This window comes from Muntiacus reevesi, chromosome 11, assembly GCF_963930625.1.
Source record: "Muntiacus reevesi chromosome 11, mMunRee1.1, whole genome shotgun sequence".
Classification (NCBI taxonomy): domain Eukaryota; kingdom Metazoa; phylum Chordata; class Mammalia; order Artiodactyla; family Cervidae; genus Muntiacus; species Muntiacus reevesi.
Genome location: NC_089259.1, coordinates 29145277 through 29162136, shown reverse-complemented (window position 1 = coordinate 29162136; position 16860 = coordinate 29145277). Strand labels below are relative to the sequence as shown.

At 48.6% G+C, this 16860-nt stretch overlaps 1 protein-coding gene across 3 annotated transcripts in view; it reads left to right on the top strand.

Moving 5' to 3' along the window:
• The window catches only part of MTUS2 (microtubule associated scaffold protein 2), a 247571-nt gene extending 231208 nt beyond the window's left edge, over positions 1 to 16363 (top strand). For all 3 annotated transcript variants that reach the window (XM_065902032.1, XM_065902031.1, XM_065902033.1), the window contains 6 exons: positions 2338 to 2443; positions 6221 to 6294; positions 9600 to 9698; positions 10733 to 10852; positions 13740 to 13837; positions 14957 to 16363. In XM_065902032.1, coding sequence (XP_065758104.1) covers positions 2338 to 2443; positions 6221 to 6294; positions 9600 to 9698; positions 10733 to 10852; positions 13740 to 13837; positions 14957 to 15170 — 711 coding nt within the window. In that variant the 3' untranslated portion in view covers positions 15171 to 16363. The remainder of the gene's footprint in view (positions 1 to 2337; positions 2444 to 6220; positions 6295 to 9599; positions 9699 to 10732; positions 10853 to 13739; positions 13838 to 14956) is intronic.
• The last annotated feature ends 497 nt before the right edge of the window (positions 16364 to 16860 follow it).

Below are 16860 nucleotides of genomic sequence, written 5' to 3'. Positions count from 1 at the left end.
AGCCAGAAGGGCATGAGTTTACCCAATCACCCTCACCAGTTGGGGCAGACCCACCACCAGGATACAAGGTATTCTTCTGGAACATAGGCCTGGCATCCATCTCTCTTTTCTGGAACCACCCACAGCAATTTGGGCCAGAACCCAATAAATCAGAATCATTCCAAGCACCGGTGAAAGATTTTTCTTATACTGAGCTGAGTAAAACACCTCCAAACAATGTGTGGGCATTTGTTTTTTATGGACAGCGTGCTATGGGCTTATGGGACATCACCAATGGAGCATAAAGGAAAGTTAGTTCCATTTTTTTTTTAAGTCAGTGATTTATTTTTTCAAGAGACTGAAAGACTTTGGACAACGAATCCATTAAAAACCTTCATATAAACAGGATTTGGACAATTAAATACTGTGGCAATCAGCCTTTCTGCTGAGTGGATTCATAGTTCTGAGCCTCAAGTAAAATATTATTTAATCAAGAGTGACCAGTAAATAAAAGTGAATCATTGCATACCAAGTCCATTTTCATGTAGTAATGCAGCTTTCCTAACACTTCAGATTCACTGTTGGTTTTGCCAATGGTGTTTCTGTAGTGGATAAAGTTCTCAATTACCATAGGAGAGAGAAGTCGGGGAAACCTCCCCAAGCAATGACAGGTCCAGAATGGAAATCAATCCCATTTTAAAATATGATAGTCCTTTGCATTCCCTTTACAAGCGGGCTTCCTTTCTTGTCAAAAGCTCTTCCTCCTAACAAATCAAACATCAGTCTGTGAATGACCCCCTGAGAAATGAAACCCTCTGAGAAGTGGCTGGACAGTGCTCTGAACTGCCTCCCCCCGAGAGTTTCAGGGTCTGGGCACATGTCCTTCCCATGCCAGGTTTTGACACATGAGTATGTCACAAAATGAATGTAGTGGTTTGTAACTAGTATTTTGAAAAATATAAAATAACAAAGGATGAAAATTTTAAAGCCAGGCTATTTATTGCAGGTAGGAAGGGGAACTGCCGATCCATGAAATTTGGTGTCACGCATGCACCCATGTACACGTATGTGTGTGTGTAACAATGTAAAATGGTACTTTTACAATGGGTCACTGACAGAGAACTTGGAAAAACATTGTTCTGGTTTGCTGTCATGGGGAGAGGTCACCTTATGCAGTGATTCCTGTAAGTCATACACTTGAAGTTAAAATAATACCCCAACAACAAATGGAGAAGGAAATGGCAACCCACTCCAGTATCCTTGCCTGAAGAATCCCATGGACAGAGGAGCCTGGCAGGCTATAGTCCTTGCGGTTGCAAGAGTCAGACACGATCGAGTGACTGAAACCACCACCGACAACAAAAATAACAAAAACAGTAAAGGTGGTAGGTGTGTGATGGGCAGGCGGTGGTGGGGGGTGTGTGGTCACGGAGGTCAGGGCTGGCTGCTTTCCCGGGGTTAAATTCCTGGAGATGTACCTTCAGCCAGAGAAACAGCAGCTTCTCGGGGGCAGCTCCCGCAACCTGGGCAGGGGAGGTCCACTCCGCCATCGGGGAGGAGCACGTTCATGGCTGGGGAGCAGGGGTGGTGAGCACACATCTGCCCGCTTGCCTTGGGGCTGGTGAGCGGGCTGTTGGGCTCTGGTTGCTGGTCTTGCAGGGGAGGCAGTGGCCGGGCGTTTGAGAGCCTCATCCGTGAAGTCAGGAGGCCTCAGGCTCTGCCGCTGCTGGCTCTGCCACTTACTAGCCCATGGGGAAGACGCTTCAGACCTCTCTAAGCCTCAGTTTCCTCATCTGGAAAGTGGAGATGAAAATACTGACTTTATTGCTGAGGGTTGAGTGGAGGATCAGGCAGCAGGAGACATGCTGGTTCCCTCCAGCTGCCTTGCCTGCTTTAGCTCCCACCAGCCTCTGGGGGGCAGCACGGACCGTCTGGTGGGGGAGGACCCTCTTATTACCTGGTAGAGGGCTTGGTGGGAGGGGCAGGAATGGAGGCGGGGGTGAAGTGGTGCCGAGGAGGCCCAGGGCAGTGAGGAGGTGGCTGAGGCGGCCCCCCACCTCCAGCTGGGAGCTGCTTCCTCCTGCGTGAACAGCAGTCCTGCTGCAGTGACCCCTGTGACATTCCACACACCCCACCCCCCTCCCGGCCCCAGGGTTCCCACGTCACCACCGGACCCTGGTCTCCTGCCTCGGTGCAAGGCTGGAGACGGCGGCCGTCATCTCAGCAGAGCGCCCCTCCCTGGACGTCCAGGCCATAGACCCATCCCCTCACTCACGTCCGCCTCTGTCCTCCAGGCAGCGGGGCGTCGCAGCCTCGGGCCCCGGCTCTCTGAGTAACCAGAGCTGTCATCTCCTGCAGGTGGAAGACATCACCGCCAGCCATGAGGCTGCGCTCCTAGAGATGGAGAACAGCCACACGCTCACCCTCGCGGTCCTGCAGGACGACCACGAGCACAAGGTCCAAGGTAGTGACCTTGGGGGTGTGTGTGTGTGTGTGGTGTGGTGTGGGGGTGTGTGTGGGGGGTGTGCATGTATGTCTGTGTGTGTGGGGTGTGTGTGTGTGTGTGTGTGTGTGTGGCCAGCAGGTCGGGGAGTGTGCACCCACTTCTCCCGCTGCAGACACAAGGGACCTCCCTCCACCTCTCCCTCCTCTATCTTTTCTTCTTCCTCTTCATCCTGGTATATCCTTTGTGTTGCTTCTTGTGTTAAAAAAAGACTGAAATCCAGGGCCTGGGTAACTTCTTTCCTCTGAAGCTGATCCTCTCAACCCTGAAGACTAGACCCTCCAAGGAGCCGTGGTCCTACCCCAGGGTGTGGAGTGGCTGGTCTCGGGTACAGCCTCAACTTGTTAAAGCTCGAAGGTGATTCTAGTGGGCGGCCAAGCTTAAGAACCACCGTTTTCAAGTAGGTGTAGAAATCCTGGGCTTTGTCTTGTGTGGTGGCCTTACAGTGGTCAGGACCACGCCAGCCTCTGATGGGGCCTGGCTGTCCACACCATGCACTCAGACCACATTCACCATGGGCAGAAGTGGACTCGGAATCTTGCTTTTTTATGTTTTTTTGTATCTTTGAGTTGTCTTTGGGTACCTTGGATTTTATTGGGTTGGCCAGAAAGTTCCTTTGGTATTTCCGTACAATGTCACAGAAAAATCCAAAGCAGCTTTTTGGCCAACCCAATAAGTTGATCATAACAACAGCGACAATGTTTACTAAGTAGAGCTGAGATTTTTGGCTCTGTGAAAGAAGCCTTTTACATGTTCACATACACATACATTACTATCTGTAATTTTTTTTTTTTTCAGTTTCCCTTCTCCTCACTTTTTTCCCTCTCAAGTCAGCTGGTTGCTAAAGTAGATGGAAAATAATTAACATAAGAATAGATTAATACATTTTTTTTAAATGCCAGAATTTTCTAATGTGTAATTTTTGTAGTTGTGAAGGCCTCTATTAGCAGTATAAAACCAAAATACAGTAATAAAAAGGCTGATACATTCAACTAAATAAAAATTGTCATAAAAACAACCTCAAAAGGCAAACTACAAATTAGAAAATATTTTCTGTATCTATACTGCAAAGGACAAATTCTCTTAATATATCAGTTCAGTTTAGTCGCTCAGTCATGTCCGACTCTTTGCGACCCCATGGACTGCAGCACTTCAGGCCTCCCTGTCCATCTCCAGCTCCCAGAGTTTACTCAAACACATGTCCATTGAGTCGGTGATGCCATCCAACCATCTAATCCTCTGTCATTCCTTCTCCTCCCGCCTTCAGTCTTTCCCAGCATTAGGGTCTTTTCCGATGAGTCAGTTCTTTGCATCAGGTGGCCAATGGGAGAGGGGTTCAGGATGGGGAACACATGTACACCCATGGCTTATTCATGTCAATGTATGACAAAAACCACTACAATATTATGTAGTAATTAGCCTCCAATTAAAATAAATTAATTAATTAAAAATTAAAGACGCCAAAAAACCAAAAAAAATTAAAGACGCTTGCTTCTTGCAGGAAAACTTATGACCAATCTAGACAGCATATTAAAAAGCAGAGACATTACTTTGCCAACAAAGATCCATCTAGTCAAAGCTATGGTTTTTCCAGTAGTCATGTATGGATGTGAGAGTTGGACTATAAAGAAAGTTGAGCACCAAAGAATTGATGCTTTTGAAGAAGCATGCTTCTTGAGAAGCATGATGCTTTTGAGAAGACTCTTGAGAGTCCCTTGGACTGCAAGGAGATCCAACTAGTCCATCCTAAAGGAAATCAGTCCTGAATATTCATTGGAAGGACTGATGCTGAAGATTAATACATTTTAAGAATTGGAGAATCAGAATGTTCTTTGTCAATAACAAGGCGCACTGTGCAGCAATCAGTGTTCATGTGGTTGCCCCCTCAGGCTGTAGCCCCACCACCTCTGGGAACTCTTGGTGCATGGAAGAGTCCAAGCTGGAGGCAAGGAGAGGAGTACGGGAGAGGAATTTCCTGAGAACCAATTAAATGTATTACCTGTGTCCTGAGAGCACATCTCTCTCTTAGTACCAGTTCCCATCCTTGGATGAACATTGGAACCACCTGGTTTTTTAAAAAAATACTGATGTGTAGATCCCATTACAGACGTTCCAATTCGATTGCTCTGGGGATGAAGCCCAGACATCGGGGTTTGTTTTTTTTAAAAGCTGGCCAGGTGATTCTAATATGTAGAAAAATTTGAGAATCACTTAGAGCATCATGTTAAGTATGGGACGGAGTGTCATGACCTCGGGAATAATGAAGTACATCATGGGTACAGAGATAGTTGCCATGGTTTATGCTGTCTCCAGGATAGATGCTGACTTTAATTTGCTGGTGAGGTACTGGGATCTCCTGAAAATGTCCTAAAGCCCGTCACCGCGCTGTAGGAAAATGGTCTCAGAAGAAGGGACAGGAATGGAAATGTTACATTGAGCATTGCCTTTTGTTTCTGGATTTTCATGTAAACAGACCTGGTAGATTTTTATGATTAATGAAGTCTCACCTAGACACCACATCCAGGGCCTTTGAATTATATATAATGTGCAGACAATGCAGGCATATGTAACGGTAACTAAAATATTCATTATTATGGATGATGCTCTCAGTGGCTATTAACAGTAATCATTGAGACAGAGCAGGTAGACCAGAAGGCCAATGGTTTTATGGCAATGAACTAACCATACTTTTTTTTTTTCTTCCAAATGTAAATTTCAGCTCTAACAACTGGATTTCTTAGAGAGCTTCACCATCATTAGTTTAAAAATCTGGGTCGATGGGAACCACAGAATTTTTCCTAATTGCAGCTCATGCCAGCCAGGGAGATAATTATTGGTCTCCAGTACTCTCCTGTGCTAAGCATATGATACAGGCTGATTAATGAGACCTTTCTTCCCTCCAGTTATAACATGAAAACAAATTGCTTCTGTAGCTAGAATGAGACGGGCTTCATCCAGCTAATAAGACCATTCCCATCTGGAGAAAAATAGAATCCATTTGCTTAATAATTCTTACATGACATCTCTTCTGCCTAACTTGCAAATTATTACTGGAATGACACTTTTCACAGAATAGAATGGTTCCAAACCCTCCAAGAGGATTACATTCAGTGAGTCCTTCCTTCTGCCTGAATGTCTCAACGTTGACTGTCTGCTCAGGCAAACCCTAGCAATCTGTGGTTTCCAGGGTGTGGTCCAGAAGCCACCAAGGTGACCTTGCAGGCACCATCACTGGTCTTTCACCTGTCCATTCTCCAGCAAGCCCACACACTGCTCTCCTTGGAAGGCTCCCTCCTTCAGCCTGAAATTGCTGCTTTGTAGTGGAATGGAAAAGTGATCCTGGGAGGGAAGAAAGTGGAGATTTAACATTAATCACCCACTGGTTTTACCATCAGGAAGAGTTGGAAAATCAATGAGGGTTGTGAATGGAGAAGCTGACTTGGCTAGGGTGGTGGTCGAGCTGCGTGTGAAGGGAATGTGTGTGTAGGTGGCTCTGTTTGCTTCCCTCCTTCCTTTCTGTCCTCTTCCTTTCACTCTTTCTTCTTTTTCCCTCCTATCCTCTCTCCCTCTCTCCTAAACAACATCACATATGATTTCAAACTAATGGAGAGGCTTAAGTCTGCTATATACTGGTGTCCTCTAGTCACTCCTGTCACCAGTCTTCATCTGGCAAAAGAATCTTGTTTGATCCCTTTTCAAAAGAAAGATCAGCTTAACAATTTGATGTCTCCTCTGCAGAACTGATATCGACCCACGAGCTTGAAAAGAAAGAATTGGAAGAAAACTTTGAAAAGCTGCGGCTGTCATTACAGGTTAGTATTTCCTAACTCTGACTTTAAGGTAATGGCAGTAGAGATTTGTTCCTGTCCACAGACATTTATGTGGCACCTGCTGTGTACTGGATCCTGCACTAAGCAGTGGAATATGGGGGATAAATAAGACCTAAATCCCTGCCCTTAAGGAGTTTTCTGTCTCTTCAAAGCTCGTCCTTGCACAGAATAGATAATACTATTAGTGCCATGGACTGCTCCCACGTGCTGTGGTCAGAGCCATGTTTAGGGGAGGGGGAGGATTGGGGGCAGAGCATTTTAGGCAGGGGGAATGGGGTAAGGAGAGTCACGCAGGGTAGAAGGCACAACAGATGTTCTGGGAATTGTTGAAGCAACTTCAATCCCCTGGAGACAAAAGCTTCTTGCTTTGGGGCATCCCGCTTCCAACCTACACAACGCGTGGGTCTCAGGTGCCAGGGGGGCTACCTGGCTTCCTTCTGGCCTCGAGGGGAGACTGACAGGCCTCCCAGATCACTTGCCTGCCTCTCCCTCCAGCCTGCCAGAGATGCCCCCCCACCCCCTGGCCAACTGCTTCTGTGAAAAGCTGCTGACTGGTCCCCAGGCATAGGGAGGGGCTGTTTGAGAAGCCAGAGAGAGGTTGGTGGCCCTGCCTCTGTTAGCAGCTGTGGGTGTCCCAGTCCTAGAAAGATTACCTTTGAAATAGGGATGCTCACATTTGGAGGTTTGGAAGGCAAAGACCATAGCTCAAATAGAAAGGCGGGAATTTTGCTTTTGGATGGCTCACGTTCCCCAGGCAGTGCTTCTTGCACAGTGTCCGCCCTGCCAAGCGGAGAATCTAGGATTGTGGGGTGTCACACTATTGAGTGGACTCTGCAAAAAATTTTAAATGGGAAGCTGCTTGCTGCATGCCCACCCCCGATCCATCGATTCATCAGTGGGCCTGCATATGTCCCCATACCCCTCATGTGGCTTATCCTGGCAGGTTAACCCCAAAGTGCCTTCTTTGTGTACCCTACATTCCACACTATGCTAAGTCACTTCAGTTGTGTCTATCTCTTTATGACCCTATGAACTGCTGCCTGCCAGACTCCTCTATCCATGGGATTCTCCAGGCAAGAATACTGGAGTGGGTTGCCTTGTCCCCCTTCAAGGGATCTTCCCCACCCAGGGATCAAACCCTAGTCTCTTACCACTGCATTAGCAGGTGGGTTCTTTACCACTAGCGCCACCTGGGAAGCCATTCCACACCACCCAGATACATTACCCTAAGGAAGGGTAGCCATTCCACACCACCCAGATACATTACCCTAAGGAACACAAACCAGGAATGTAACAGCCGTGCTGTAATGTATCAAAAACCCAGAATAGTCGAAAACCAAAAGAGAGTTTTGTTTCATCGGTGAGTCTTCATTCTGCCACTGACATCACACAGTCATGAACTGTGCACATTTTAGTGGTGACTCACCGGCAGGATCCATTTGCGCTGGAGACTCTCAGGTACCAGGTGGGTGCAGTTGCTTAAACCAATTTCCTTGGGCTACTGGCTGCTAGAGAAACAGGTTTGGGGTAAGAAATTTCAGTTTGGGGCTTAAATCCCACTGTATCTCCTCTTAATAGATTTTAAATCATGGACAGTTACATAAGCTGTAAACATTCGTTTACTCATCTGTAAAATGGGGATAATACCAGTTCCTTCCTCAAGATACAAGCAGCTTAAGGGAAATAAATGTGTGTCAATGAAGAAAACTAATCAATAGTCAATCTAAGAAAGAAATGGAGAATTTTATTCAAGCCAACCTGAGGATGAGAACCCAGGAGACAATCTTCATGTGGAATACAGTCATATACAGTGGAATAGTATTCAGCCATGAAAAAGAATGAATTTTGCCATTTGCAGCAACATGAATGGACTTGAAGGGTGTTATGCTAAAAGTGAAATAAGTCAGGCAGAGGAGGACAAATACTGTATGATATCACTTAGATGTGGAATCTAAAAAACACAACAAATTAGTGAATATAACCAAAAAAAAGAGACAGAGTCTTAGGTATAAAGAACAAGTTAGTGGTTAGCAGTGGTGGGGAGGGGCCGCATGGAGACAGGGAGACAGGATATAAGACAGTCTCAAGGATGTATTGTACAACATGGGGAGTATGGTCAATATTTTGTAATAATTGTAAAATGGAAAGTAATCTTTCAAAATTGTATCTAAATTTTTTTTAAATTTAAACAAAGACAGAAATCCCTGAGACTGTCCCACCTGTTATAGGTCAAAGCACAGTTGTATCAATTTTTGAAATAAAAGGTCTAGCATCAAAGTAACACATTGTCAGTGTACATAGTCCAACAGGGTGAGTAGCAGGTCATTATGACACCTTAAAGGACTGAGAAGGGAATCTTATCTCCTAAGGAGTTACCTTGCTGGCACCTGAAAAATTTGCTTTTTTTTTTTTTTTTGGTCTGGTGAGCAGGCATTCCTGTGTCTTCTAAGCGGATCTAATTAATGTATAATGCAGGTACACAATGTACAGTGAAGAGGGGTAGTGGCCCAGATGTGCAGAGAGGGTATTTTATGTTTAAAATTTTTCTGGTCCTGCCTTAAAAATAAATACATTTCATCATGTGTAACGTGTATAGAGCACTAGGCAACAGCTACTGCTTTATAATAGTTCTAGGCATTGTCACGTTTATCATCATCATTATGGTACCATAGTAATGACATAGGAGGCAGAATCCTTCAGGCCCTGTCGTCACCGTGTTTAGTGGGGTTGGTGGGGGGGCAGGGGGTGTGCTCAGGGCTCGGGCAGAGCAAGGAGTCAGGGTCAGTTTGACAGCTTCCGGCTTGAACTTTACAAATACAGAGAGTTCTTCTTTGAGATGGATTAATTGTCCTTCTTGAAGTCTGGGCCGGGGGTGCGGCTAGAGGCCAGACTAGACACCTCTCTGCTGATGGTCTGCCTCTGTGAGGTTGGTTATTGAATTACTAAATGTCCCCCTCACTGCAGGCTTCTTGTTGGGGCAGAATCGAGGATGGCATTCCCATCTCAGAATCAAGTTGCCTGCTTTGGGCACCCCCCAACCCCCGCATTTTCTGTGCAGCAGCAACATTCACCTGTCAGCGTCTTGTGGTCCGTTCTGGACAAGACACCGAGGTGGGGAGATGATGGGCATTTGGGGGCCTCTCCTCTGGCATGTGATGCCCTATTGGTGGGATCCGGTGGGGGGCCCTCTGACCTCACCGCCCCCTGAGGAGCAACCCGGGCAGGGGGCGCCTCCCAGGGGCCGTGTCTGCGAGGACCGAGCTGGATGTCTCATGCGTTACCTGCAGGACCAAGTGGACACGCTGACCTTCCAGAGCCAGTCTTTGCGGGACCGAGCCCGGCGCTTCGAGGAGGCTCTGAGGAAAAACACGGAGGAGCAGCTGGAGGTACCATGAGCTCTCGGCCTCCCAGCACCCTGCAAGCCTGGGGCTCCCCCAACATCACCCCAAAGACAGAGCCCCTGTGCTGATCTGACTCCAGAACGACAGCGGTCAGGGCCTGCCAGGATTTTAAACATACATCCATGGGCACCTGTCCTGAGTCAGGACGGCTGTGTGGGTTCTCCATCTGAGTGTTATTCTTGCCGCACTTCACAGGGCTCCCCAGCCACTGTCCATGAGCCCCTGAGACAAGCTGGACCTGGAAATGCCTCTGCCTGTACCCTCACCCCCACCCCAACACCCTATTCCTTCCTAACCCCAACTCCACAGAGAAGCATTGCTAAAGGTTGAAGGTTTCTTTTTCCAGAAACCCTGGCAAAATTCCTTCCCTCTATGTAGGGTTGTCAGGTGAAATCCATGACACCCAGTGAAATGTGAGATACACACAAATGAGTTTTTTAAATATGTATCCTACAGTACAAAAAAGTTGTTTATATGATATTCAGACTTAATTGAACATCCTGTCATTTTATTTGTCACTTCTGGCAGACTTACGCTAACAGTTCTTTTTCTACAATGCCTTTTTAAACTACTTTGTTCATTTCCTACGTAGGGTGCGGAGGGGGCAGGGCTGTCCATGGGCATAGGTAGGGACCTGTGTCAGTCTTCACCTGTGTGTTGAACCAAGTAGCCTGGGCGAATGTTAAAGGCCAATGTTGAATTTAGTGTTTTTGCCCACTAAGTTCCCTTGAGGGGCTGGGCTGGTGGAATCCGGCCACCCCGGTATCTGACATTTCAGGAACCGATGGCCTCCCCTCTCCTGCTCCCCACGGAGCTGTATTTTTAGTCTCGCTCCCAGTGGAATCTCCTGGCGTCTTTATCAGGGAGGACTGTGAGTGTTCTTGCCCTCCCGCCCCCTCACTCTTGTTCTCTGTTAAGCTTGTTAACAGAGACTAGATTTCGCTGCATACACGATACTGGTGAATGCTGGGCTTTGCCAGGGTGCCTGGGAAACAGCTCCTTGCTCTCTGCCCCTGCAGATTGCCTTGGCTCCTTATCAGCACTTGGAAGAAGACATGAAGAGTCTGAAGCAGGTGTTGGAGATGAAGAATCAACAGATACATCAGCAGGAAAAGAAGATTCTTGAGCTGGAAAAGCTGGTGAGTCGCCTGTAACCCTGGGAGGCCCCCATAACTGATGTGATATTCCCGCTGCCCTCGTGGGTGAAAGGATTAACAGCATTCGGGGGAGCATCGGGCCCTTAGCTGTCCATTGCTTGCACCTGAGCAGAAAAGATCACAGATGAGGCTCCAAGCCTTGTTTTGGGATCAAGGAGGAGTTCAGGAATCTCAGAGGTGGCCTCGTTTGTACAAATCTGGAGCCCATCTGAGTCCCTGTCTGCATCGACATCCATCACTGTGAGCTGCTGACTTCTCCCCTACCAGGAGAGGACGTGCGGTGAGCCTGCATCTAGGGAGCATCGCTGATGGGTACCAGGCACCGTGCAGACACTTTGTGTCTGTCTGTCCGATAATTCTGACAGCAATCCACTGAGTGGGATTCCATCGTCAGGAGTCTCCTTTCACAGATGCAGAGATGGAGGCTTAGGAAAAGGTCTTGTGTTACCCAGAGCCAGTAAGTGGCCCAGCCCAGGCAGGAACCCAGAGCCAGAGTTCCAGGCCCTGGCTTCCACCAGGTGGAAGCCTCACCTTTCAGCCTGGCTCCTGAAAAACTAGCAAAGGACACGCCTTTGGGGGAATAGAACATTCAGAGTTCACTGCCAGACCCTGTGGGTGCAAGGATTGCAGCTGAGATAGTAGTCCAAAGTTAGCAGCAGGGAGGCCTGCCTCCAAAGAGATACTATCTTGATGGGAAGGTTGGCCCAAGGACTCAGATAGAGTCATTTGTTTGCTTCCTATCATTATATTTAAAATTTTGATACTATAGAAGGAAAATATGTGTGTTATAGGTAATTATAAGATAAAAACAAGGAGATTAAAATGCCATATTTCTACCACTGTTAACACTTTCTTTTTCTTTCTTTGTTTTTTTGTTAGCACTTTCTGGAGGCTTTCCTCCATACAGGTGTACACACCCCAATATACAGCATGTGCGCGCACACACATGCACGTGCATGACTCAGGCATGTGTGCACACACACACCAGGGTTTTGCATCCTGCTTCTTTTCAGTTAGCACATCTTCAACTCAGCATCTCAGTAACTGATCGTCTCGTCTAACTTTTAAAGTTCTCTGCATGTCTCGGAAATGTCCTGGCAGCTGGTTTATCCAAACCAGGAGCTGGCCCCAGACCACCTGTTGTACTCAATCATCACGTCCGCTCTCCTGATCAAGCACCATCCCTCTCTGGGCGTCTCTAGCTGCCCAGATGCTTGTCTCTTAGGATGGGAGCAGACAGGGCTGTGAGTGCCCATTACAGCATCCTGGATGAGGCTGGCCTCCTGGGATGTTCCAGCAGCTCAGCTTTCCAGCAAGACCAGTGGGGACAGCTGAGGTGGACAGAGCCCTCCTCCTCCAGGCTGGGCTATCTGCATCCTTATCTGGTCAACCAGCAACCTCTGGGTTTATCCGGCTGTTTTTAGCCCTGCTCTAGGCAGTCTGTGGGCATGCAAGAGTTCTCATTCCAGAAACCTTTCCAGGCAGGGGTGGGGGCGGGGAGAGTTGATTGAATCACTTCCCATTTCCTAGGAGGGCTTCTTTGGTGGCTCAGATGGTAAAGAATCTGCCTGCAACACCGAACACCCACATTACATCCCCTGGGTCGGGAAAGATCCCCTGGAGAAGGAAATGGCAACCCACTCCAGTATTCTTCCCTGGGGAATCCCATGGATAGAGGAGCCTGGTGGGCTGTGGTACAGAGGTTCGCAAAGAGTTGGACACAACTGAAGCAACCTCGCACACACATGCACAGTGAATTACATATACACAATTTATGTGTGTGTCTATATTGGATTCCTGTGTAGAATACACTTCTCATAGGAGTGAGTGTCTCCATGCCCCTACCATTGTCAGAGATGAGCCATGAGCACCCCCAGGGTCCAATGTGGCTGATGGGTCCCCTGGTTCTCCCTGCATTGGCACCTCTGGCAGCATCTGTACACACAGCATGACATTGTGAATTAATGGAGGGATGAAAATATCAATTATGTGGACACACCTTCCCTCCTGAGGCTCTAGGCAGCCAGGAACGTGCAGCTCAAGCCCAGCTTGGCACATGAACAGAAAATAACACCCTTCTCCGTGGTGGTTATTCCTTTGAGACTTAATGTCCACTCTCTGTCCATGTGTCCCCACAGCCTGAGACCAACTGAAGTCGAGCTCCATTCTAAGATGAACTGAGAAATTCTTTTTTGAAAAGACTGTGAAGAACTCCTGCGTAGGGTAGTTAAGGAAAACCACCACCCCTCCGTGAGTCGGGCTGAGGCATCAGAGTGGAAGGACTGGGCTCTAGCCAGCTCTTTAGCAAGGTTCCCACACCCACCTCATCTTTGTTCTCAGGAAATGCATGCATGCTAAGTTGCTTCAGTTGTGTCCAAGTCTTTGTGACCCCATGGACTGTAGCCCGCCAGGCTCCTCTGTCCATGGGTTTCTCCAGGCAACAATACTGGAGTGCCTTGCCATTTCCTTCTCCAGGAGATCTTCTGGACCCAGGAATCAAACCCAGGTCTCCTACACTGCAGGCAGGTTCTTTACCACTAGCACCACCTGGGAAGCCCCATAATTCACAATATATACCAATATATACACACATATTATATACCTACATATATATAAGATATATATATATATATATATATATATATAAACAATACTTTTACAGTACACTCTGGTATTTTTTATTGTTTTCTTTTGTTTAAAAAAGCAATGCTGGTCATGTCCCTCTAGCCTGGTTTTATAGCCAATGCATTGCAAACTGCAGTTTGAAAAACAGTTTTAGATAATCCTCCAAAGCCCAGAAGCCAGGGCACTGGTCTGCCATCTCTCCCAGGGCCTGGCTGGGGAGCTCTTAACACTGCATCTTTTATAGGCAGAAAAGAACATTATCCTGGAAGAGAAGATCCAAGTTCTCCAGCAGCAGAATGAAGACCTCAAGGCCAGGATCGACCAGAACACCGTGGTCACGAGGTAGGTGGGCCTGGGCGATAGAGCCTCCAAAGCTCGCATCTCTGACAGAATGGCTTTGCTCCTGACCTTGGAGGGCTCTGCTTTTGTCCTCGCTCCTCTGAGCCCGAAGGCTTCCCCACGCAGGCTCTCGGTGCTCCCAACATGGAGGAAAGCATAGAACACACTGCTCTGAGTGCCCAGCCATGCCCTGGCTCCGCGGAGCACCCTCCTAGGTGGAGAGGAGTGGGGTGGGCTAAAGTGTGTGGCACAGCTGGCGGGGGCAGGCGTGGTGGGAATCCTGGAGGAGGTTTTGGAAGGGCTGCCCGCTGGGAGTTCCAGGCTAAAGAGAACAGCCATGTGAGTCAGCCGACCCTGGGCTCCAGCAGTGGGGCCCTCGACTGCTGCCCCGGCGCTCGGCCAATGGCAGAGGGGAGCTGCCCCGGTCAGAGGGCAGCAGGGAACCTGCTCAGAGGCTCCGACTTCCAGGAAGGGCGGGGCGGCAACTTGGCTGCAGTGACGACAGAGGCATAAAACACATGGGGTTCCTTTCTACTTGGCGTCCATCAGCCGCAAATATCCGCGGAGCATCTGTTATGGGCCGGGCCCCAGGTTGGGTGCCGAGCACCGGAGGAGGGAGCGCTCTGGCCCCGTCCTCCAGGGCTCCAGCTCCAGCAGGCGACCAGATCCACTGCCCAGAAGGTCTCAGCGCGAGCTGACTGCTGCCAGGGAGGCCAGGGGCGAGGGCAGGCTGCGGAGGCTGACGGCACCACCGACTCCCCGGGGTATCCTTACCATCACCGCCTCATGTCTGCGCTCAGCGCTCCCCACACCAAGCCCCTCTTGCCTCTTCCCTCAGGCCTGCAGCTTCTGCTCTGTCCACTGGCCACCAGCGCCTCCCCTGACCCGGGGCAGAGGGACTGTGGGCGAAATCAGGTGTTGGCAGAGAGACTCCGGGAGAGGATTGTGTGGGTGGGACAGGTGGCGATCACGTTTCAACCCCCCGGGGTTTGGTCCCTGTGGTCCCCAGGCACCCACCACCCACCCCATTCTCTGTGCGCCCCTGGGCCTGGCCGACCCCAGGCTCAGGGTCTTGCTCTGCCATCGCTGCTCTGACTGCTGTTTGTTCTCCCCACCATGCAGACAGCTGTCGGAGGAGAACGCCAACCTCCAGGAATACGTGGAGAAAGAAACGCAGGAGAAGAAGAGATTGAGCCGAACCAACGAAGAGCTGCTATGGAAGCTCCAAACCGGGGACCCGACCAGCCCCATTAAACTGTCCCCCACATCCCCCGTGTATCGCAGCTCCTCCTCCGGGCCCTCCTCTCCCGCCAGAGTCAGCATGACGCCCAGATGACGCCACCACGCTGCGGGCCGAGCTGCGGCGCCCGGTCCACGAGGGCTCCCACCTGCAGGGAGTGGTGACCGCCACGGGCCGGCCCGCCTGGCCCCACGCGCATGCCCAGTCGCTGCGTCGCGGCCTTCCGTGCGCACATGCCCAGTCGCTGCATAGCCGCATCCCAGGCCGAGCCCTCTTACAACCCTCGTGTGTAGGACTGTCCCAGGACGGGCACTTAGGAACGTGTAAACGGTAGTGTCTCATGTGCAAACGTTCGGCCATAGTCAGAGCCAAAAGAAGGAAATGCCAGTTGTCCTTGAGCAATGAGCAATGAACTTTCACTGCAGAATTTCAGGTTAGTTAACAGCTCAGTTTTGACTATCCATTGAATAATCTTTGTGTACTGCACCGGATATGTGTGTATATTTAGATACACGTATATACACATGCAGCGGTTCTGAATTGCATTTTTTATAACATTAAGTGCTGACGTATTTTGGTGACGGTCAGCAGTTTTCTAACTCGTGCCTAAGAATTATTGGGAAATGAAAATGCATTTCTATCTACCTTCCCAGGAATATTTCTACCCAAAATAGAAAAAGGAAAAAAAAAAAAAATACAGAGAAGAAGCGCCTTTCGACCTACCACCACGTGGTACTCTGTTTAACACAAACACCAGCCATTTGTGAACAGTAACTACCTTTGAAACAATCAGCTTCTTAGTCAACATGATGTGAGATCACTATTACTCCATCCACAGATTTTATTACTAACATTCCTGTCCTGAGTGGATAAGGGGCAGCAGTGAGAAACCCTGAGGGGGATGAGCAGTTTTGCAGATTTTAACTCATGACCAGTGGATCGTCTATAGTCTTGTAAACACAAGTTTTGCTTTTTTCCTAAATGGCATCTTGGAATCCATCATTCGACTATTGCATCCTTGGGAAAATATGGAAGCACATGACCTTAGAGAATGAGGGTGAGAATGGCCTTGGAGTTGGCCAGGACTATTCACGCTCCATCCTCAAGAAGGAAAACTGCTGATAGGGTCTGTATTCTGACTAAGCGTAGAGTAGAAGAGTGTCCTCTGGCATCCTGTTTGATGTGATGCTATAAATGGTCAATCCACCAAAATATGACCTTCAGCCCTATTTCATTGCCCCCCCTTCAGTTAGGTTCTGTAACCCAACCTCATTCTTGTACATTGAGCAGCTCAGGGGTTCTAGCAGGGGCTTCCAGAAAACCAGTTCTTCGGTCCTGGGGGGATCAGTTCCTGTTTGTGCTAGATCATCACATGACCTCCCAGAAACCCAGGTGTCTTTTTCTGCTGAGAGAGGTCCCATCTTTGGCCCAGGAGGTTCTTCCACAGAGAGGAGCCCCAGGAAATAGCCAGCCAGTGGTCACAGGCTTCTGGCCTGGCATTTGTCTCCTATATGGATTAGAATGGGAAAGAGATTCCTGTAGTGCTGTGGACCTTTAGAAGCATAAGACACAAAGGAAAGTAGTTTCAGCCATTTATACAGTGATGATAATGATGTCTTTGTTTACTGTTTGTGACGAAGACCCTGTACTTTTCTCTCCAAGGGCCCTCAAAGTGGTCCTGAGCACAAGACTGATTCTGAGCAAACCCGAGATAGGCAGACTTATGTAGATACACTTTGTGGGGCCAGAGTCACAGAGCAGGAAAGAAACGGCTCAAGAAAGGGGT